This window comes from Otolemur garnettii, unplaced genomic scaffold (assembly GCF_000181295.1).
Source record: "Otolemur garnettii isolate 467f Iridium unplaced genomic scaffold, OtoGar3 scaffold00089, whole genome shotgun sequence".
In the NCBI taxonomy this organism is placed as follows: Eukaryota; Metazoa; Chordata; class Mammalia; order Primates; family Galagidae; genus Otolemur; species Otolemur garnettii.
The window spans coordinates 622,198-646,646 of NW_003852484.1; the positions used below are offsets into that span (position 1 = coordinate 622,198).

General features: G+C 48.4%; 1 protein-coding gene across 1 annotated transcript in view; it reads left to right on the plus strand.

The window, feature by feature from the left end:
* SLC12A8 (solute carrier family 12 member 8) overlaps positions 1 to 24,449 on the plus strand; it is a 119,923-nt gene that overhangs the window by 43,215 nt on the left and 52,259 nt on the right. The window contains exon 5 of the mRNA XM_012808391.2: positions 19,175 to 19,288. Within this exon, the coding sequence (XP_012663845.1) occupies positions 19,175 to 19,288 (114 nt within the window). The remainder of the gene's footprint in view (positions 1 to 19,174; positions 19,289 to 24,449) is intronic.

The following is a 24,449-nucleotide window of genomic DNA, read 5'->3' on the forward strand; positions in this document are numbered from 1 at the left end:
CTCACCCTGCCAGGGAAGAAATGCTGGAATTTGGGTTTTAATCCTGGCCCTGCCACTTCCTCACTCCATGACCTTGGGGAAATCACCAGTCTAAACATTGGTTTCCTCATCTGGAAAATAGTGAGTAATAGTACCTGTCTCGTGGATTGTTTAGAGATTTAAAAGGAAGTAATGAAACTTATTTCCTCAATTCGAAGATGCTATCAGATTTAAGACACCCAATTTTCAGATGGAAAAATACCACCTGACATTAAGTCTTTATGTTATTGTGTAAGGCATTCAAATTCCACAAGATCAGAATGTTTTAAAACATTATACTTGAAATGAGGAAATACAATAAATAAAGTTGCTTCCAGAAAGGGAAGATTCTAAACAGACACAAGGTGGTCTTATTCCTGTGGGCACTGTTGCTGTGCTGGGCACTGCCGCTTGGGCCCAGCTTTTCCTGTTGCTGCCGCTTAGCTAAGCAGGCTGATTTGGGGCTTCCTCTTCGCCATTTCTCTTGATACTTCTCACCAACCCCCATCCTCAGGTGCCAGGCCCAGCGTGCACTGGTTTGGACACAACATAGCGTCCTTTTTGTGTGGAAGTCTTAACTGGTAGACAAATATCTCCTCACCATCTTCTAGATTGAGCTGTTCCTCCCTTTCCATGAGTTTCTTTTACACCTGACCTAGAGCCTCTCAACCAGCTTTGGGTCACTGCACAGCCTGAGAGTGATCACATTGGTCCAGTGCTCTAGTGTCAAGGGAAGAACAGTCGGGCCAGGAGTCAGCTGGGCTTCACCGTCTGGAGCCCATTCAGGCATTCTGGTGTGCACCATATTCCCCAGCTAGTCCCTTCAATGAACAAGAAAAAAGGAAGAGTTTGGGGAAGGGAAAAGAAGAAGAAAACCCTGATAATGTTCACTGGTTTTTGCTGGAGAATTTTAAGGGCATTTTAGTTTTTCAGAGCATCTTTACAATAATGGTCTAGTATCTTGATTGAAATACCTTGGACCTGTGAGTGCCAGAAACAAACAAATTCTGATACCTGTCTGTGTATCAGAATTGTTGGATAAACTTGTTATGTGTGTGTGTGTGCACGTATATGCTTATATTTTCTAATAGCCTAATGCCTGGAAATGTGGATTGTGAGTACACAGGGTCTTTTTGTGAGTGTTGTTGGTCATACCTGGGAGCCTCTGCCTTAGGCCCTTGGAACGTTTCACCTGGAACTATGCCTTTTCTGTCCTGCATTGCTCCATTCCTTTTTACCCTGTAAGGTAGCCTTTCTGATGCAGTGGTCCAAACCTGTCTCCCAGGGCCCTGCGTATGTGCCTAGTCCTGCCCCCTGGTGTACAGGGAGTACACTACAAGGAGTAAGAAATTGGCTGAACTGCTGAATCAGAAGCACCTCTTTCCAGGCTTGCAATTTTCTTTCTTTTTTGAGACGGAGCCTCAAGCTATCCCCCTGGGTAGAGTGCCATGGCATCACGCTCACAGCAACCTCTAACTCCCGGGCTCAAGAGAGTCTCCTGCCTCAGCCTCCCAAGTAGCTGGGACTACAGGTGCCCGCCACAACGCCTGGCCATTTTTTTTTTTTGGGTTGCAGCCATTGTTGTTGTTTGGCGGGCCCGGACTGGGGATTCGAACCCACTACCTTAGGTGTATGTGGCTGGCGCCTTAGCCGCTTGAGCCACGGGCACCGAGCCGGCTTGCAATTTTCTAAAGGAGCAGAGTATCTCAGAGTTAGATCTGTGGAATGCCTGTATCAGATTCACCTAGAAGCTCATCAGAAAAACAGTGTGATCCAGAGTAGCAAAGTTTGGACTGCATTTGAAACAAACACACTGGTGATTCTTATGAATACTGAGATTTGGGAGCTACTATAAATGTGTGACCAAATAATCCCACTGATCCGTAAAAGATTAATTTCAGGGTAAGTGGGGACATTGTTACCTAAGTCAAAGGCAGGCCTTTTACTGTGTAGTACCCATCAGTCACACAATTGCTCACTCTCACCGCTGGGATAGAAACTAGGGCAAGGTGGTTAGGCCTCAAAATTCTAGCAGTGAAACCAATGGTTTGATTAAAGCATGATCACGATGGTTTGAATACAACAAAGATTTGACACATCCCACACTTGACTTACTTTCATCTGTTTTGGCCATTATGCCTCTCGGTCAGGGTGGAACTTCCAGAATAAGTAGCTATAATATAGGACCTGTGAGCCCTTGAAATTGCATGCAAAATTTCGTATGAATAAGTATATTTTTCTAGAATAGGGTCCAGAACCACTGCCAGATTCTCAAAGGCATTCTTGACCCTGAAAGAGGAAAGATTAAATATTAGAACAGAGGCCTTTTAAAGCATTAGAACAGTGAAGAATTGCAAAGAAAGGCTCATGTCCAGGGAAGGATTTCTGAACTTCCGCAGAATAAGCCAATAGCGAATTGTGATCTCCAGTATTCTGCAGAACTGGCCTACTTTCTCTTTCCTCCCCGCCTCAGTCTTTCTCCTTTTACGTATGTCTCTGCTTCCCCACTCTTTCAGTTTTTCTTTGCCCTCTCTGTCCCCTCTTGGCCATCTCCCCATCCCTCCTTGGCTTCTGTTTTCTCCCATCCCCTCCCTTACTGGCCTCAACAGAATGCAAAGCATGTTCTATTATTTGTTCTGCCTATGGAATCACAACTATGTTGGTGGCTCCTGTTCTTAAAATTAGGTGAACTGGCTGTGTGTGGTGGCTCCTGCCTATGTCCCTAGCACTCTGGGAGGCTGAGATGGGAGGGGCTCAGGAGTTGGAGACCAGCCTGAGTCAGAGTGAGACCCCATCACTACTGAAAGTAGAAAAATTAGCTAGGCTTTGTGGCAGGCTGAGGCGGGAGGAGTTTGAGGTTGCTGGGAGCTAGACTGATGCCATGGCACTCTGGCCTGGGCAACAGAGTGAGACTCTGTCTAAAAAAAGAAAAGTTAGGTGAGTTGCACACGCAGTATTTCTCTGACTGTGTGAGAAAGTCGTACTTTGGTACTCTGCTCCCTGGCTGCTTGAATCTGCTCTGGTTGGAAAGTCTTCTGTGGGCAGCGGGCATGCTCACACCTGTAGCTCTTGTTCTGAGTTTGATTTTGATGAAGAATGACTGACCAGAACCCTAGACCCCAGCTCCAAGCAGCTCACTCCACCCCCACAACTGGAATGTCTCCTTTGGGTTATTTCCATTGCTGTCCTTGGCTGTGCGCATCAGAGAAAGGAGCTCCAAGTGAGGAGGCCATGGGACCCGGGCAAGGCTACGGAGCAGGTGAGAGCTAGGGATGTCCAGCTTTGACCCCTGTGTCTGGGCCAGCTCCCTAGCTGGTGTCCTGGGATGGATGTTTGATACATGAAGTCACTGGCTTGGGAGGGCCTTTTCACACCACCTCACCCAGCTCAGCCTTGAGCAGCTGGGGGTTTCAAGGACACCCCAAAGTGTAGGCTAACATATCTTGCCTGTGCCCAGTTGTGGCCGATGGGCTTGTGTTCCTCTCACTGCACGTGGAAGGTGCCATCTGGCTATAGAAGGGCCAGTGATGGCATTTTCTGGCTCAACCATTTTGAGGGCACCTGTGGGGTTGGGAGGAGTGATGGTGGGCCTGTGTAGGACATGGGGTCAGGGGAATCAGGGGAGATGTGCCCTCAGTCACTTACATTTGGGTGGGGAGTGAAGCACCCAATTATACATCCAGAGGACCAGGTAGACAGTCCTGGGCCATAAGTGGACGTGCAGAAGGCACCCATGAAGGACAGCTCTGTGAGGCTGAGCCAAGCTCTGTGGCCCAAGGAGCCAGTACATGCTGGCTGGGGACTAGGGGTCATGGAGGTGGAGCTTGCAGATGGAGCTGGCAGGAGAGTGCTGCCTCTTGGGGTTGGCTGGAGATGACTCTCCAAACTCCTTCAACTTGATTAGAAAGTTAGATAATATGAAGGGGACCTGTGTGAGCCCACTCTGCTTTTTTCCCCTGTACCCTTGCTCCAGGGCCAAGACAGGCCAGTGCTGGAGATTCCTGAGCCAGTCCTGCTCACCACCCAACTTACGTGTTCCTCTCATCCTGGTCCTTAATGGTCCCTGGGGGCAGGGAGTGCAAGTTCATCATCAGGGACACACTCTGAAATAGTGAGGTCTCTGCCACAGGGATAGCCCAACCCAGTGCATGGGTCTCCACAGGCCAGGCCAGCACTAGGCAATGGGGCAGTCTCTAGAATAACCTCCCTAATGGTGGCATTTGCCAGTGAATTTTTGGGCCCTATGGAGAGCTGGCAAGAGACTGTAACTGCTGGCCCAATTTGAAAGATTACATCATATTTACTAGTTGACAGACCCCTGGGTTCAAGCTCCAGCTTTGCTATCATTTCATCCATGGACTTAGTCATGTCAGATGACCTCTCTGACATGCTCATTTCTGAGAAGCAGGTAATAATGCCTGCCTTGCTTGGTTGCCAAAGTATAAAATAAGATAATGTTTGTAAGAGGCCTAGTGCCATATCTGGCACAAAGTAGGTTTTCAATAAATAATCATTATCATTACCCTTGTTTGTCTTGGAGGCCCCTGGGTTATAATCTAAGACAGTGCTTCTCAAGCTTCAAGCTCTGGGACTCTTGTTAAAATGCAGATTCCATTGCTGCAGGAGGAGGGTAAGAGACTAGAGATTCTACATTTCTGATAAGCTCTCAGGTAATGCTGATGCTCCTGGTTCCCAGTATGGTTCCTGGGGCTATTAGTCAAGTCCAGCCAAGAGGAATATCCCCTGCCCTTGACCTTGAGGAAGTCTAATCTGAGGAGAAGTTGGTGCAAAAATACCTTGTCTCCACGAGCACCTGCAGAGAGGGCACACACAGGCTTGCAGAGGAACACACAGGGGCACAGGGAGGTGCCACTTCTGGTTTCCTCCTCTCAGAGCTGAGGGCTGTGGCAGCTGAGAGCAGAGCACTCCTGCCAGCCCCCAGAAGGGAAACAGGGCACAGCTTAAAGCGGTGGGTTGGTGTGCTATTGCGCTAGCTCAACCGGGAAGCCCAGGTTAAAGACACACTCATCCAAGGCCAGCTCTCATTAGTGCTCTTAGGCCTCAGGACCCAGTGACCATGAGTTTTAAAAGTGGGAACATGTACTAAAAGTGGGACTGGGACAACAGTGCCCTTGACTTTGCTGATGTTTGCAGAGGGCATTAGGCATGCTTGATGTGGAGGCACTGCAGTATGTGCTTCTTGGCTGCTTTGCTAGGATGCACTTGACCCTCACCACTGCATAAAGCTCCCTGGGTTCCAGACATCAGCAAAGGGAGCTGTGGTTTTCCTTTCTACTCACATCCACCCTAAGAGGATTGCTGGTCAGCAGGCTGGCTGAGGCAACTTCCCCACTGGAGCTTCAGCTGAGGTAGGAAGAGCCTGTGGCCAGGTCAGGAGTAGAAGTCCCCTTTATTCTCTGTTTCCACATCTGCAAAGCAGGGAGGAGCTCAGGCCTAAGCTGTCAGGCACGGTGCAATCCCTGGGGGGTTGTGGAGAGAAATGGCTTGCTTATGTTTTATACTGTGGTAAAATAGCTATAACACACAATTTGCCATTTTAAGTTCAGTGGCATTAATTATATTCACACTGTTGGGCAACCATCGTGACCATCTGCTTCCAAAAGTTTTTCGTCGCCCCAAACAGAACCTCTGTATCTATTGAGCACAAATTCCTCATTCCTCCCCTCTGCCCCTCTGTTCTGCTTCACCCCTCTATGAATTCGCCTAGTTTGGATATTCATCTATAGCCGCCCCTCCCCCCTTCTTTACCATTTTGCTTTTCAAGGTTTCAGTTATCAACCACAGTCCAAAAATAGGTGCCTATAATAAGTACACTTTAAGATATTTTTAGAGAGAGCATGAGACCACATTCACGTAACTTTTATTACAGTATGTAGTTATAATTGTTCTATTTTATTATTAGTTATTGTTATTCTCTTACTGTTCCCACATCTGTAAAGCAGGGAGGAACTCAGGCCCAAGCCAAGCATACAGGGTTCGAGCCCTAGGGGATTATGGAAAGAAATGGCTTGCTTATACCTTCTCAGGATATGTGTGTACGGGAAAAACACACTATGTGTAGGGTTAGTCTTATGCCCTGCTATACAGGAATTTATAGAGAGGTTTAGTTTATTCGGATCATGGTTCTGCAGGCTGCACTAAAAGCATGGTGCCAGCACCCTCAGGGAGCTTCCCCTCAGGGAGGACAGCGGAGGGGGAGCAGGCAGCCTGTGGGGACAGCAGGAGCAAGAAAAGGAGGAGAAGGCCTGGGCTCTTTTAAACAGCCAGCTCTCTCCTGAACTAAGGAAGGAGAACTTATTCATTACCTCAGGGAGGGCACTAGGCCCCGGGTCTACCCCCTTGACCCGAACACCTCCCACCAGCCCCACCTCTAACATTGGGGATCGAATTTCAACATGCCCTTTGGAGGGCACAAACAGTTCCAGAAATCCACTAGGCACCTTGCAGCACATGCCTGGTGGGTAACGGGGAGCTGCTCTAAGTGGAATGATATAATCTTTGCCCTTTTGTGCCTGACTTCTTTCATTCAGTGTAATGTTTTCCACGTTCATCCATGAAGCACGGATCAGAAATTAATTCCTTTTTATGCCAGAATCATATTTCATTGAGTGAATATAACACATTTTGTTTTGTGGATATACTACATTCATCTGTTGATAGACACTTTGGTTGTTTACATCATTTATTATTAATAATGTTTTATGTAAGCTGGGCGCGGTGGCTCACACCTAACCCTAGCACTCTGAGAGGCCGAGGAGGGTGGATTGCTTGAGCTCACGAGTTTGAGACCAGCCTGAGCAAAAGTGAGACGCTGTCTCTACTAAAAATAGAAAACTGAGGCAAGAGGATCGCTTGAACCTAAGAGTTGGAGGTTGCTGTGAGCTGTGATGCCGTAGCACTGTACCCAGGGCAACAGCTTGAGACTTTGTCTCAAAGAGTAATAATAATGTTTTATGTATTTTGCATGTCCTCTGGGGCTAAAAGTATCCCAGGAAATAAGAAAATATAGTCCCTGGGTGGCACTTGTGGCTCAAGGAGTAGGGCGCCAGCCCCATATACCAGGGGTGGCAGGTTCAAGCCTGGCCCCGGCCAAAGCTGCAATAATAATAATAAATAAATAAAAGAAAATACAGTCCCTGTGCCCACCTGACTTATACCGTAGTGGAAAAACAGGAAGGCAGCCAGGCAGTAACAATAGAGAGGTGAGTGCCATCATAGGGCCTGTGAAGACCCACAGGACATACTGGACAAGGGCTTGGCCAGTGTATCCTGGTCTTGCTTGACCAGCTGCTAACTTTGTACTGTGTTTGTGGGGTCAGGGGGGTTCTTTTTTCCTGGGCCTCAGCCTTCCCATCTGTGAAATGGGTTGGAGGCTAAAGACTCCAGTGACCCTAATACCTATGGTTCTATGGTACTGCATCTTTAGCTATGGCATTCTAAATGAACTTCTGCTCTGTTCTGGGGGCTGGGCTTAGAGTGGGAGAGAGCTGTCCCCAGTACAGAACTGGAGGTGGAGTCTGAGTGTTGAATGTTTTCAGTCTGGTGCTTGGCAGGAGGATGGCCCTGCAGCCACACCCTGAGCATTGATGCTGACACCCCTCCCTACAGGCGCCACTCACTCTCCTCACCCTTCCTCCTGCCTGGAGAGGCTGTCCAGGCATGAGTGGGGCAAGGGAGCAGTCAGAACTGTTGATCAGCATAGAGATGTGCAGGGGCAGGCAATTTGGGGCGGGGGGCATGGTTTGGGTTAGGGCTATCTAGGGGGAGTTGGGAGTTAGGAGTTTAAGCATGGGAAGTAGGATGCCAGAGCCCAGGACAGCCTGAAGGAGTGAGTGGTGGCGGGAGGAACCAGCCAGGGTGGAGACTTCCTATCCAAACAGCCCCTTATCCTGGCGGGAGAGCACATTCCTTTCCCCCAGGAGATAAGAAGGCCAGATTTTCCTTTCTCAGGGCTCCTTTGAGCTGAGAGCCTAGTCCAGGCTGGTGGGGGCTCTGTGGGCTGAGCCAGGGTGGAGCCTCTGTAGTCTCCTCTGTGAGGCCTCAGCCAGACCAGCTTTAGTTCCTGGCTCCCCTCCAAGAATCCCTGCATCCTTGGGTAAGCACCAACCCCTGCACTTGAAGCACAAGGTTTGAATCCCCATAGCCTCTCTGTACCTCAGTTTCCTTACCTGAAAATTCATCTACATTGTAGGGTTGTTGTGAGGCTTACGTGAGTTAATAGGGTAAAGCGTTTGGAACAGTGCCCGGCATAAACTGTTGCTCCATGTAAGCGACCATCACTGTCCTTATCCCACAGTGCCTACTTCCTGGGCCCAGGGGAGCCCCAGGTGCCCACCCAGGTCAGGCTCTTTTCACATTCATGGACATTTGACAGCACTTGCCACTGTAGGCCCCTCTAGGCAAAAATCTCTTCTCATCTCAATTTAGTAACCCCAAGACTATTATAAAAAAAGATTTATTAAGCACTTAAAATAGAGCCCATGTTAGCAAATGGAACAATTTCTTGGATATTAGAAATCATTCTTCGTGAAGAAAAGGTTCATCTTTCACAGGTGAGAGATCTCTTGCTCAGAAAGAGCCCCAGGTGTTCTCTCCTAGGCCAGGGCTTGGCAGGAGCTGCTCTCCTTCCTGGACACTTTCAGCCACTCCCCTCCCAGGTGTGTGTGGGCTTCCCTGACATCCCCAACCTGAGCCCCTCCTCTCCTGGGTTGCTTGGCCTTGGTGGCTTGTCCAGCTTTTTCCTGACAGCCACACCTCCTACAGGGTGGAGGCCTTCCCCAGGGCCAGGCAGAGGCTCTAGGCTGCTTCTCCCAGGGCGGTCTGGGTGGGACGCCCATGGCCCACTGGGCAGGCCCAGCCTCACTTCACATTTCCCTTCTGGCCACCCCCGGGATGCCCAGCCCTTGGTCTGTGTATTTTCTCTCTGGGTGGGGGCTCCAGGATGGAAACCCTGCTCACATCCTCTCCCCACCCTCTGTAAAGCCAAAGGCACTTAGGGCTGAAGCCAGGGTGGAGATCACTGTCTGGGGAAGGCTTCCAGAGCACTGCCCAGAAGTTCTTGGGGGCCTCCTTCTAACCTATTGTTAATTCCTCTTCCATGTTTCCCAGTCATAATCAGTACAATCCAAATCTATTCAGCCCGATTCAGATTAGTTTCAAAACACTTTATGGGGCATCTATCATTGTACTGATAGTGGGTCATAACAATGACCCACTTCAATGGGAGATCCCAGCAAATTGGGACTTTGTACTATGTGGGTTCCAAACTGAACTCTAAATTAGGGTTGCTAATCTACTTTCTTTCATTTTCTTTCTTTCTTTCTCTCTCTCTCCTTTTCCTTTCTTTTTTTTTCTTTTTTTGGGAGTCTTTGGTTTTTTTGTTGTTGTTGTTGTGTTTGAGACAGTTTCACTCTGTCACCCTGAGTAGTGTTGTGCAGTTGTTATAACTCACAAGCACCTCAAACTTTTGGGCTCAAGAGCTCCTCTTGCCATAGCCTCCTGAGTAGCTGGGGCTATAGGTGCCCACCACAATGTGTAGCTAATTTTTCTATTTTTAGTAGAGATGGGGTCTCACTCTTGCTCAGGCTGGTCTCCAACTCCTGAGCTCAGGTGATCCAGCTGCCTCCCCCTTCTCCGAGTGCTAGGATGATAGGTGTGAGTGCACCACAGGCTCAGCCCTGCTGATCCACTTTCTATTCTCTATGCCAGAGGTTCTCAACCTTCCTGATGCCTCGATGTATTTTCATTGTTACAAAGGGGTTTCGGCCTACAGGTTGAGAACCACTGCCTCTGCCTTTTGAACAACTGGCTTCCAACTCTGCAGGCCAGTTTTCTCAGTTGTTAAAATGGGCTGATGAAGACCATGAAGGTTTCCTCCTCTCTTTCACTATCTGCACTAATGAGGGCATCAGTGACGCTCCTCATCCCAAAAAGAGGAAAATGAAAGCAACGTAAAGGCCTGTGCCAGGGATTGTAATCCAAAATTCTTTTATTAACAAACACAAAAAAATTAAATATTTTAAAAATGCAATAGTGAGCTTGTTTCACAGTTCTAGAGCACATGTTGTATTGATGATGACAGAGCGAGGGGACATGTCTAGAAAGCTGATTTACAGACGTTTACATCTGCCATTGGAAATCAGCTGTGTATCTGGACACTGTATCCTGAGTCCTGACTGTGGGCTTCTGGTCAGGCAGATTTCAGAATTAGAAGGGTTCTGAAAAATCATCTAGGGCCGGCTGCTGGAGTGTGATGTGCAGGTGGGCACTTGGCATCAGCTGGGAGCTCATTAGAATGCAGCCTTTCCGGCTCATCCCAGGCTGACTGACTCAGGGTTTGCATTTCAAAGCTCTCAGGAAGAGGGCTCACCTACAGTTCAGTGGTGAGTCTGTGGAAAACCACGGTGCTAACCTACATGTCCTAGTTCCTGGTCTTCAATAGCTCTTGCCTTCCTCCCCAGGGATCTTCAGGGACCCGGTGCAGGGGAGAGGCCCCCCGTGCTCCACACCCCCGGAGGATGGGCACAGCCCAGGCTTTTCCAGCTCAGTTTCCTCCGGCTCCTTTCTGACAACTTGGGCCTGTCTCACCCTTTGCAGTCCCAGGAGGAAACGGCCAGAGGAAAGACTCCAGCTAGTTCTGCATAAGTGGCAGATTGGGTGGGGCTGCTTTGGTGGGAACTCTTGAGGGTTACTAAAGTGGCACCTGTGGACACTCCTTTTCTTCCCCTTTTCACTGACCCCTCTGTCGGGCCATTTCGGATTTGCTGCAGATCTCCGTGTCCCCGAGGCAGCGTCCCAGAGCAATCTCGGGGGTGAAAGCCGGGGAGGGCCGCGGAGGGCCCGGGGAGCCGGCGCGGCGCGCGTGGCTGTCGCACGAGGCCCGCGGTCCCGGCCGCGCCGCGCGCTGCCCTGAGCTCGCTGTGCGCGGCCCTCCTCGGCCCCGCGGCTGCTCTCTTGCCTGTCGCACGGCCGCTGTAACCTCCCTGCCCCGCGCCCTGCAGCCTGCGCTGCCGCCCTCCCTCCTTCCCCTCTCTCCCGCCGGCCCTTCCTCTGCTTTTTCTGTTCTGGGTTGGATCGGCCTCTCTCTTTGTCCGTTCCCAGGAAAGCGCCGTCTGGCTGGTCGCTGGTCGCTGGTCAGGGGCGGGGGACCCCACCCAGGAGCAAGCCCCCTCCCACAGCCGCAGCCGGCAGCCGGCAGCCCACAGCCCCTGCATCAGTTTTAGAAACCTCGATTTCTAAGTTAGTCAACCCGACACGCACAAGCGGGGGCGATGACTTCCTGGCTTCCTCGTGGCTGTGTGGGGGGCACTGCAGGTGCCACATGGAGCTTCCAGGTGGTCGCCTTGCCTGGGCAGCCAAGGGGCGGCTGTCGGGCTCAGCCCCGCCAGCCCTGTCAGCGGCTCTCTGCCCATTCTGGGAGCGGCTTTGGCTATGGTAGGAGGGTAGGCTCCAACAGCACCTCTTGGGACCTCGAGAGCCACCGCCCACTGGCCACATCACAAGCAGCCTGAGCTACCCTCATTCTGGGTGGGAAGATCAAGCTTTTCTGTAGAGGGAGCTTCAAGGACTTTCTTTCTGCCGGTTCCTACCCAGGTCCTGTCATTTGTCCGCTCCCTTTCCCCCCTGCTCTGGTTATGTTCTTTCTGAGAGCACAGGGCTTAAACAGGGCCAAAGTATTTTTATTCTGTGCAGACAGAAACAGATGTTCGGGTCAAACCCAGCTACATTCACAGTTGCATCTGCAGGCCCTGGGCATCCCAGGCCTTTCAGAGCTGGAAGGTATCACATGACGGGACCCCAGCCCAGCAACCTTTACAACAGAGGGACTGAAGGGCCCACAGAGGCAAGGAGACCCCTCTGAGGTCATGAAACGACGCGTTAGATACCCCTGGGGAAATGACTTTGGGATGAATTATGGAGGGATAGCGTGATAGATGGAAAACTGAATGAAGACGGATCTGGGGTCCAGGTTGGGCTGTGTGCCCCCCGTAGCTGTGTGACCCCAGCCAATCACATGCCCTTCAGTGAGGATAGGACCCCTGCGTGCCCTCCACACAAAGAACAGAGGGAAATACGGTCCCCTCTGTAGGTGGTTTCCTGGGGCTAAAGGAACCCATGCTACGGCATCATTGCTCCATGAGAGAGGGCAGCCCCGGGCCTGGGGACCTGCCTCCTGGAGGGAGACACCTGGCCTCTGCCACTGGGAGAGAGGCAGGGGGTGACATAAGTGACCTTGGACAAGAGTCCTCACCTTCCTGAACCTTGGTGTCCTCACCCCTGATCTTGCAGGAAGGCTGTCAGGACCTGGTGCTCAGTGACTGGCACATAGGAGAGACTCTGATTTATTTTCAGAAGCAAGTTGTCATGTGATGTACTGGGGGGACAAGCCCTGTGAACACAGCCTTGTTGTTGCCTAGCAAGGACAGCAGTACAAAAAAACGTTATTGCCTCCATCACCCTCAGGGTGGTTGTCAACTCTGAGGTGGGAGTCAGGGTTGGGAAGCTGTAGGTATCTCAGGGCCTGGCAGGACAGTCTCAGGTGCAGACAGAGTCCCTAGAGTAAAGGCCTTGAACCTCAGGTCCAGGCCCTCCAGAGTGGCTTCTGAGATCTGGGACCCACACATCATATACAAAATGTTATCTGTGGGGACGGGGACTGTAGCTTTCATCAGACTCTCAAACAGGGCCATGACTTCAAGAATTAGGAAACTTTGATCTGAACAAGTCAGACATCAGGAGCCACTGTGGGAGGGCATGGCAGGTAGTATGGGCCTGAAGCCTGGTCCAGTCCTGGGCATGACCTCAGCTAGCCAGTGGCAGCTGGCCAGAAGCATCAGTGTCTCCACTGGGCACAAACTCTGCATAAGAAGGGCTGGTGAGCTGCCAGATTCAGGATGTGGGAGAGAGACCCAGGTCTTCCCATAGGCAGGGTGGGGACCAATGAGCAAGACTCCCTGAGGCTGGCTCAGAACTGGGGACCTTGAGATGAGATGGTCATGGTGGGGGATAAAAGTCATAAGGGCTGGCTCGGCGCCTGTGGCTCAAGCGGCTAAGGCGCCAGCCACATACACCTAGGGTGGCGGGTTCGAATCCCCAGCCCGGGCCCGCCAAACAACAATGATGGCTGCAACCAAAAAATGGCCAGGCGTTGTGGCGGGCGCCTGTGGTCCCAGCTACTTGGGAGGCTGAGGCAGGAGACTCGCTTGAGCCCAGGAGTTGGAGGTTGCCGTGAGTGTGATGCCATGGCACTCTACCCAGGGGGACAGCTTGAGGCTCCGTCTCAAAACAAAAAGTCATAAGGCCCTAGGAATATAAGAGCAGAAGAAACAAAGTAGGGTCCACTGTGTCAGCCTTGGGGGCTCCTTCTTGTTCATTGGAAAGTGATACCTGGGAGGGATGGGCCACCAGATTCAATACCCAGCCAGAATGGATTTGGTCAAAACAGTTATGAAGTGATCTCTTTAGGCCCTGAATTCTGGTTTCTGGGAGATCACCGCAGGGTCTGACTGCCAAGCCTTGTGCAGAGGCCTCAATTGCATTGTGGAGTACAACGGTGGGTTCTTGTCCTTTCTCTTGCTCTCTTCCTTTTCTTGTTCTGTGTTTTATTTGCCTTGTCTTGTTCATATTTTTCTCAAATCATCTGGGAAAACAGGTAGAGTATAAATGGAAAGGAAAAAACAAGAAAGAGAAGCTACTCACAGGAAGAAAAGCTGCCTGGAGAGAGTGGGCTTTCAGTTGTGGGATGTTTTGTTTGTTTTCCTAAAAGATGATTATTTTTTGGTGACAAGTAGATTTTGTTCATTTGAAAAAATGTGGAAGTTTTGTAGAAATAAAGAAAAAGAATTGCTCATAATTGCACCATCCAGACAACAGTTAGTATTTTGGTAAATTCTCTTCTAGACTTTTCTTACATGTGTGAATTAAAACGTGTGACCAGGTGCAATAACTCATACCTGTAATACTACCACTTTGGGAGGCCAAGGTGAGACCAGCCTAGGCAACATCATAGTGAGAACCTATATCTACAAAAAATTTTAAAAAAATTAAAAAGACATGTTTTTTTTTTTTTTTGGCTGGGGCTGGGTTTGAACCTGCCACCTCTGGCATATGGGGCTGACGCCCTACCTTTTGAGCCATAGGCACCACCCAAGACATGTATTTTTGTATTTTAGGCTGTGATGCCCAGCATTCTAACATAATATATATCATATGTACATGGACAATTTTGTATCATACTGAAAACTCTTCATAAACATTTAAAATGTGGAGGCAGTCTTCTTTTCTTTGGGATTTCCTGCCATCTCCTTGCTCTCTCTTTCTTGTCCTCCCCACCCAACTCCATTTTTTCTCTCTTTCTATAAAAGAAAAGTATAATTCTGTGTAAAATAAATTTATACCAGGTTTCATCCCAGGGATGCAAGGCTGGTTTAACATATGCAAGTCCATAAATGTTATCCACCATATTAACAAAAGGAAAAACAAAGACCATGTGATCCTCTCAATAGTTGCAGAAAAAGCATTCGATAAAATCCAGCATCCTTTTCTAATTAGAACACCAAAGAGTATATGCATACGTGGCACTTTTCTTAAACCGATTGAAGCTATCTATGACAAACCCACAGCTAATATTATACTGAATGGAGTAAAACTGAAAGCTTTTCCTTTTAGAATTGGAACCAGACAAGGCTGTCCTCTGTCACCATTACTATTCAGCAGAGTGCTGGAAGTTCTAGCCAATACAATTAGGCAAGACAAGGAAATAAAGGGCATCCAAATGGGAACAGAGGAAGTCAAACTTTCCCTCTTTGCTGATGATATGATCTTATACTTAGAACACCCTAAAGACTCAACCACAAGACTCCTGGAAGTCATCAAAAAATACAGTAATGTCTCAGGATATAAAATCAATGTCCACAGGACAGTAGCCTTTGTATACAGCAATAACAGTCAAGATGAGAGGCTAACTAAGGACATAACTCCCTTCACCATAGCTTCAAAGAAAATGAAATACCTAGGAATATATCTAACAAAAGAGGTGAAGGACCTTTATAAAGAAAATTATGAAACCCTAAGAAAGGAAATAGCAGAGGATATTAACAAATGGAAGGACATACCATGCTCATGGCTGGGAAGAATCAACATTGTTAAAATGTCTATACTTCCCTACCGATTCAATGCCATCCCTATTAAAATACCAACATCGTACTTTCAAGACTTGGAAAAAGGCTTGGCACCTATGGCTCAAGTGGCTAAGGTGCCAGCCACATACACCTAAGGTGGCAGGTTTGAATCCAGCCCGGGCCCACCAAACAACAATGATGGCTGCAACCAAAAAAATAGCCAGATGTTGTGGCGGGCGCCTGTGGTCCCAGCTACTTGGGAGGCTGAGGCAGGAGACTCGCTTCAGCCCAGGAGTTGGAGGTTGCTGTGAGATGCCATGACACTCTACCTAGGGGGACAGCTTGAGGCTCTGTCTCAAAAAAAAAAGACTTGGAAAAAATGATTCTGCATTTTGTATGGAACCAGAAAAAAACCTGTATAGGTAAGGCAGTTCTTAGTAATAAAAACAAAGCCAGGGGCATCAGCATACCAGATTTTAGGCTGTACTACAAACCCATAGTGGTCAAGACAGCATGGTACTGGCACAAAAATAGAGACATAGACATTCGGAATCAAATAGAAAACCAGGAAATAAAATTAACATCTTACAACCACCTAATCTTTGATAAACCAAACAAGAACATACACTGGGGGAGAGAGTCCTTATTTAATAAATGGTGCTGGGAGAACTGGATACCCATATGTAAAAGACAAACTAGACCTACACCTTTCTCCACTCACAAAAATTGATTCGAGATGGATAAAGGACTTACACTTACAGCATGAAACAATAAAAATCCTTAAAGAAAGCATAGGAAAAACACTGGAAGACATCAACCTGGGGAAAGACTTCATGAAGAAGACTGCAGTGGCAATTGCAATAACAGCAAAAAAAAAAAAAAAAAAAAAAAAAAAGGGACTTCATTAAACTGAAAAACTTCTGTATAGCTAAGGAGACAACAACCAAAGCAAATAGACGACCTACACAATGAGAACGGATATTTGCATATTTTGAATCGGACAAAAACTTGATAACTAGGATCTATACAGAACTCAAATTAATCCAAATGAAAAAGCCAACAATCCCATATATCAATGGGCAAGAGACATGAATAGAATCTTCTCTAAAAAAGACAGACGAATGGCTAAGAAACATATGAAAAAATGCTCATCATCCCTAATTATCAGAGAAATGCAAATCAAAACCGCCCTGAGATATCATCTAACCCAAGTGAGAATGGCCTCAAAACTGCAGATGCTGGCGTGGATGTGGAGAGAAGGGAACACTTTTACACTGCTGGTAGGACTGCAAACTAATAAAACCTGTTCGGAAGGAAGTATGGAGAACCTTCATAGAACTCAAGACCTCCCATTTGATCCTGCAATCCCATTACTGGGCATCTACCCAGAAGGAAAAAAATCCTTTTATCCTAAGGACACTTATACTAGACTGTTTATTGAAGCTCAATTTACAATCACCAAAATGTGGAAACAGCCTAAATGCCCACCAACCCAGGAATGGATTAACAAGCTGTGGTATATGTATACCATGGGATACTATTCAGCCATTAAAAAAATGGAGACTTACAGCCTTTGTATTAACATGGATGGAAGTGGAACACACTATTCTCAGTAAAGCATCACAAGAATGGAGAAGCATGAATCCTATGTACTCAACTTTGCTATGAGGACAATTAATGACAATCAATGACACAGTGGGTTGGGGGAAGGGGAGAGCTGAGAGAAAGAAGGTGGGAGGGGTGGGAGAAAGGAAGAGCAGAGAGGGAAGGAGGGAGGGGTGTGGAGTCTCAGTGTGTGCCACACCTTTTGGGGGCAAGACACAATTCTAAGAGGGACTTTACCTAACAAATGCAATCAGTGTGACCTGGTTTCTTGTACCCTCAATGAATCCCCAACAATAAATTTAAAAAAAAAAAAAGAAAAGAAAAAAAATAAAATAAATTTATACTTTATATCTTAAGAAAATAAAATTAAATATCTCAAGTCCCCCGTAGTTAGACATTTAGATCCTCCCCCAATTTTACATTATTATAAATAAAGCACTGACAAATATTCTTATCCACAGAGCTCAAAGTTAAGATTATTTCGTTGAGAAACATTCAGAACTGGATTTGGGTCTAGCTCTGAGTGGGCCTGGCCGTCAGTGGTGTGAGTGTGTGTGAGACTGTGTGTTTGTATGTCGGGGCTGCATTTCTCTTTGGCCCTGCAAAAGAGGTGAACCGAGGCAGGCCTCTTCCCCAGCCCCACTTGGGAGCTGAGTCACTATTCCCACAGCCTGAGGATCTTGGTGGAGGGGAGGAGGTAGAGAACCAGTGACTTCCCACTTGGGCCTGAAACCCTTCTGAACCCTCAGGCTGACCAGGGCAAAGCCTTCGGGCCTGGTAACCACATGCTCCGCGTGCCAGAGCAGCCTTGGGACTGCTGAGATGAAGGCACTGACAGCGTTTCTGTCCTGCGTGGCCGGCCTGTCCTGCACACACAGTCCGGGGCTCCGATGTGCTTTCCGACCTGCGCATCCTTCCAGCTTGGCTGAGTTCCGTTCCAAGTCAGGCTGGGTTGGTTTTCTCCTCAGAAAGACTAGTCAGTGGGGTCAGCCAGCGGGTAAGCTAAAGTTAACTTAGCTATTATTGCTTTTTTGTTAATGAGGGGAGGACCAGCTATGGAGATGCCAAACCATTCAGAAGAGTTGTGCAGTATTTGGGATTTAATATGCCAGAAAAAAAATTCTGCGTTCAGGCAAAAGAAAGCAATTGACAATGATTTAAGTCCTGTCTGGACTCCCAAGGGTCCCTGTGCTTCACTGAGATTTCATTTTATTATTTTTTGGAAAATATTTTTCCTATGAAGTTATGAGTCTTGGAAGCTGAGAGAAGCGCCAGCGACCTCACTGGACTCATCAGAGTGGCAGGAGTTCTCTTTTGTGGATGGGAGCTCGGGCTGTAACTAAGCCTGAGCTGGGAGGGCGAGGCTTGCAGGGACTCTGTCACGACCTTCGGGTGGGCTGGGGAGTGGTGGGTGAATACCCATCCTGTGGGATTGCAGGGAAGGGACCAGGGACTGGCTTCTCTTGAATTATATAGTCAGGAACAAATCAGTTCATTCTCAGAGATAAGATTCAAAAGCAGAGGCTGAATATCTTGGGTGTTTCTGAGCCCAAGAACACTTGACTTATATCCTAAAATTCCACAGCCCGTGAGTCCATTGACAGATGCTATTCAAAGAGACCTCCTTTGACAAAGAAACGACGTGTCTATAGGGTTGAAACCATTTGAAAAACGTTGTCAAAGTCAATGTACAGAAATGTTTAAAATGCTTTGAAGAAATCAGATCTGGGCTGTTCCTGCGGCAGTCTGTGAACAGGTCGATTTGAAAGCATGGAAGCAAGATGTACCCGCAAGCTGAGAGATCTAAGAGAGAGATTCTTTTCAGTGTGACCCATATTTGCAACCTACCCACTGTGCACCAGGTGCAGTGCTTGGCTCTGGGGACAGAGATGTGGAAAACTGGATTTCTTGCCTCAGAAATAACTAGTCAGGAAAGAACTCCGGTGGCCAGTCCTAGTGCCGAGAGCAGTCAGGATGAGGAGCGGCTCTGAGTGAGGGTGCTGATAAAGCCCAGGGCAGCAGCATGTGAGTTGAGTGTGAAGAGTTAGCGCGCTATCGATGCTTACAGGTGTGGGAGAAGGGTCCAGAAGGCCAGATCGCTTGCCCGAGATGGGTGTGAGTGGTGGGCTTGGGAAGAGCGACTACTGGGGCGGGGGGAAGGTGGAGGAACAGTCCTGTGGGCCGTTGTCAGGTTGTGGAGGACCTTGATATATTCATCTTACGGACTTTGGACCCATGGAATTTTTGTGACCAGGGATGTAACTTGCAAGTTATCAATTAATTTCTGTTTACTGCAAAGCAAACACATACAGCTATCCTGATGTTCATAAAGCAAAAAATGCAAGTGCCCCCCTTCCCAGAGGTGACCACTGTCCATGCGGCTCATTTTTCTCTCCTTTGTATTATTTCAGAACACGGTTTTATTGGCTATTCGCCGGAACTGCTGCGGAACAACACTCTGCCAGATTACAGCCCTGGGGAGTCTTTTTTCACTGTTTTTGGAGTTTTCTTCCCGGCAGCTACAGGTATTGTAATTTGAATTTTTTTTCACTCTCATATTAGGTGTACCAATTGCTTGGTTCCCGAAATTCAGCATCATAATCGGCCTGCATGTGGCTCTAAGTGTGTATATCTGACTTTAGAGATGGGCTTAATTTTGACTAAAAGTCCATTCTTTTAACTGAGAGTTTACTTGGTCATAACACCTGAAGGCCCCCAACATGACTTAATCCTCCTTTCCCCTTACACTTACACACTGACACCTCTTGGCCAAGTTATTAGAGGGGGCATAGTTCTCTTAGAGCTGAATAGGATGGAAACCTTGGCAAGACGGGTTGCTGTTTTCACGCCTGGAATGAGTGCATACGTGGTCTAGAAACTCTCCTTACACCTACCCCAGTGAGAAATGCTACTGCCTCTTCTTTTCTGGGTGTGGGCCAAGCCAGGATCCCACAGGCTATGAACGAAGCTTACCCCACCCTTCCCCACTTTCCTGCTCTGCAGGGGTCATGGAGGAGCCTTCCAAAGCTGAGGTCCCCGCAGAACTCTTGTATCATGCTTAGGTCCCCAGTTCAGGAGGCAGGAAGCTGTCATGTTCACCAAATGGTCCATAGGAATTGGCATTTGCTAGGGCTGGGCTTGTCCACACAGCACATGCGCAGAAAAGTTCTTCACTCTGGCTCGAGGTAGTGTTGGTGGTCTGGAGTGTGTCTGCCATTGTCTCCTGAGTCCCTCCCCTTTCCCTCTGCCTTTTTCTTATTCATATGTGATTTTCTTTACATATGCCATTTTCTTATTCATTATCCTCTCCCCAGATAGGATAGGGGTAGGAAAAGGAGATGCTATGAGAATGTCTAATATTAAGAAGATTGTCGGTACAAATGCTGGCAGAGATGTGGAGACACTGACATTCTCAGATGCCGCCAGTGGGAGCATACAGCAGTGAGACTGCTTTGGAAAAAAGTTTGACAGTTTCTTAAAACTCAGACATTCACCCAGCAAGTCCACTCTTAGTTCTCTACTGTAGAGTTTCAAAGGCATGTGTTCATATAAAGGCTTGTACACGAAAGTTCAAAGCAGCTGAATTTGTAACAGTCCCAAACTGGTGATGGCTCCAATGTTCATCAGCAGATGATGGCTAAAGAAAAGCATGGGGTAGCCGTGCTGTAGAAAAGTATTCATGAACTATTGATACACACGAGCAAATAGATGAATCTCAAAATAGTTATGCTGAGCAAAAGTCAGGCAGAAAAAGAGTATATTTAAAAAACTTTATAGGCTTGGCGCCTCTAGCACAGTGGTTATGGTGCCAGCCACACACACTGAGGGTGGCGGTTTCGAACCCTGCCTGGGCCTGCTAAACCAAAAATGACAACTGCAACAACAAAAATAAATAGCCGGGCGTTAAGGTGGGCACCTGTAGTCAAAACTACTTGGGAGGCTGAGGCAAGAGAATCGCTTAAGTCCAAGAGTCTGAGGGAGGTTGCTGTGAGCTGTGACACAAAGGCACTCTACTATAGGCGACAGCTTGAGACAGCAAAAATTCTAGAAAATGCAAGCTAACATGACAGGAAGATTGGTGGATGCCTGGGAATAGAGGTAAGAGGTAAGAGAGGGGGGATTTCTCAGGGGCAGGAGGAAATTTGGGGGGATGAAAAATATATTTCTGTTTATGACGATGGTTTGCCAAGGTTCATTCATATGCCAAAACTTGTCAGGTTGTTACACTTTAGATTTATGCCGCTTAGTTAGGTATACCTCAGTAAAGCTGTTACAGTGGGAAAAATTAACAACTTTAATAATTGTTAATTGATTTTTCCCAGTTCCACTTTTCCCTAAAGTAGAGAGACCTTTTCTCTCCCCCTTGCCAGGCAGCTGGCTCCCTGTCGGCTTGCCTAGTCCTGCTCTACTCCACTCCCTCTCTCTGGAATCCCACGCCTGTCCTGCCAGTGACATGGTTCTTTCCAAGGTCACTGCTGACTTCCTTGTTACTAAATTCAGTGGCATTTTAGTTTCTCCCTTGATGTGACCTCTCGGCCGCAGCCCGCTTCCTCTTTCTTTCTCTTGCCTCCTTGATGCAGCATCTCCTGCCATCTCTGTCTTTGCCTTCTCGGTGTTTCCTCTTCCGCCTGCCCCCCAGGGCTGCCTCCTTCAGGCTATTCCTAGCCCCTCTTTCTCCACTGTCTTCCTTGGAATCTTATCCATCCCTACCGCTCAGGAGCCACCCACAAAGCTGATGCCTTCCAAATTTACAGCTCCGGCCCTGACTTCTCCTCCAAGCTCCCCATCACACCTTCAGTTGCCTGAGTGATGTCTTGTAGGTATCTCACACTTAGCAAGCTCAGAATAAAACCCATCTCACCAGCCCCCAACTGTTTCTCCTCCTGTGCTCCTGGTCTCAGTGAATGGCACCCCTGCCAGCCGAGTGCTCATGCCCATGACGGGCAGTTATCCACAATGGCTCCCTCTCTCTTCATGAGACCCTCCAACTCCTGTTAAGTTTTGCCTCCTAAGTGTCACTGAACTCTCTCTGCTACTCCTTGTCTCTGTCGCCTGACCCCTCTGGTCCAGGCTTCATCTTTCCCTTAGATCGCTGCAGCAGCTCCTATCTGAGCCTGGAATGAGGGCTCAGTAGCGGCAGGTAGAATCCTGGTCCAGGAATCCATATTTGGCAGACGCAGTGCAGCTCCCTCATGTTATAAAATGGAAAGAGTCGATCTCTGACTCTAAGCCTTCATCCTGCCAGGATGACCTAAAACTAATATAAATCATTCAGGATGCCTCCACCTGCCCCAGGGCCTATGGGGCTCACACAGCACCTAGGAGGAGGCTCTGGCCATTCGTCATCGCTGTACAGAGCCAGCCCTGCTCATTGTCCTGTCTGTGGGGCCCTTCAGGTTGTGCTGCCTCGAGCCACTTTGGGGACCAGAAATCTGCAGAGCTTGGGAACCCTATGCTTAGGGTCTACCTACTTCCTAGACCTTCCTTCCCGGGATCTTCTTGGATTCCCACTGGTACTGCCAGGGATCATGTGAGTGTCAGGTCCCTATTGCTTTGGAACCCATTGGGAGCCTCTCCCTGGCCACCTCCAGCTCCAGGGCCAGTCTTTTGTTCACTCCTGTCCTGGACCAGCTTCCTGGGCATGTGGCCCACACGTTCACATGGGCCCTATGCTGAGAAGAGGCCCTGCTTGTTTCAGGGCTTTGTTGTTGCTAAAATTCTTTTGAACAAGAGACTTTGTATTTTTATTTGTACGGGGCCCCATGGACACTGTGGTCATTCTGTCTTATTCCCTCACACTTCCCCATCCTGTGACTCCTTCTCTATTTTGTGATCCTCCCAGATCTCCTAACCTCCTTGGCTTTTGAGATAACGAAAACCAAAACAGTGTGCAGACCAATCCTGCTCTCTCTGCCACATATCTCCCCCAGGGCCGTCACATGTAGGTCAGCTTCCCTGGAATGCACATAAAGGTAAAGCTTCCTAGGAGTGTGACCGGGAAAGAGGAAAAAGAAAGAGAATAAAGAGAGTTCACATCTGAAAATATCTTCTGGCCCCTCTCCCATTCCGCTCTCTTGCACAGATTAAACACACATTCACGGGGCTTTCCCCCAGAGTGTCCCCTGGGGCCTTGCAGCAGGTCCCCACGGAATGAGACCCCTGGGCCGAGTGCCACCTTAGCAGTTTCATCTGAGCCAGGGGCTGTGGATGCCCTTGACTGGTAGCCTTCCACGTGGAGTTGTCCCAGGTGACCCGAGGCAGGCAGGACTTTGTCTCCGTAGCATGGCTTGCTGTGCCCCCTCTACACCGCCCCTGTGGCTTTTCACCTTTGCCTCTCTGGCTCTGAGAGAGGACATGCCTGGCCTGCGTGTGTGGGAGGGGCCCCTCTGGTTCTCCTTCCTCCAGACAGGAATTCACAGCAGGGTGAGGCCCCGAGTTCGAGCTGGATTAGCATTTGAGGGCAGCTCATCCAGTACCTCTCAACTTTTTTTTATCTTTTTAATCCATCTTCCTTTTTCACAATCATACTAAAAACTTCACAGACACTGACAACTTCGGACTGGGTTGGGGGGAGGAGATTGTCTTTGTCCTTCCTTTGAGAAAGATAGGACTACCTGAGAATATCAGTCAAGATTTCTTTTCTGTGGTTTAAATTAGGAACCACAGAAACATATTTTATAATATTTCCAATATAAAATTCCATATATTTTGTAATATTCCCAATATAAAATTCTGATATTGAGCAGACTGTGACTGCACAGGCTTCTTGACCGCACCCCTCTTAGAGGACTCGCTTTCCTGTCCCTCCCTCTCTCCCCTGGGAGAGGTTGAGAATCACTGATCTAATCTTTTATTTTACCAACTGGGAAGGAGGGGCACAGAGTTGACTAAGGTCACACAGCTAATTAGAGGCCGGAGTTGGGCCATTATCCCACTGTGGAGGCTGCCCTCCCCTGGTTCTCTCTCTGTTTACAGGGGCCAAATGTAAACCCAGTAGACAGGAGAAGTGATGGGTATTACTGGCTTTCTCCTGGCAGATGTTCGGGTAAGCTATGAAAAGCATGGATGATTGGCAGTTTCCATGGTGATAGATTTGCCAAGGATTAGCTCTGAGTGAGTCATGGCTGGGGCGCCCTCCAACACCATCCTCTTCTGGACCAAGAGAACCTCCAGGCTGTGGCAAGGGGAGTTTGGAAGAACAAACACTCTGTCCACCAGTCCCCCAATCCCTCCTTAGAGAGGTATTATCTAAGTTACTTCAGATATTTTATCCTAGGGGCAGGTGGCTTCCTGGGAAGAGCAGCTGGAGATTCCATTTCTGTGGTGGCTCTGGATTTCGGAAGCTGTCCTCCTGTGCCCTCACTTCACCCCTCCACCACACCCTGGGGTGGTGGCTGCAGGGGCAGGGTGGGAGTGGCCTTGGAGTAGTAGATTCTGCCCTCTCTTCCTTCTCCATCCAAGCTACACCACCAAACTTTCCCTGAAAAACAAACATCTCTCCCTCCAGCATTTCACACCCTGCTACCATGCAGATGAAGCCACTCCAGGGATCCAGGAGCACAATTCATGGAGACCTAGGAAATGGAAATTTACTGGAGTAATATCAGCCGTGTGAGATCATATGACCCTTGTCCCCAAACTCCAAACTCTTACTGGAAGGCATAAGGGCCTCTTTGGCCACAGTCA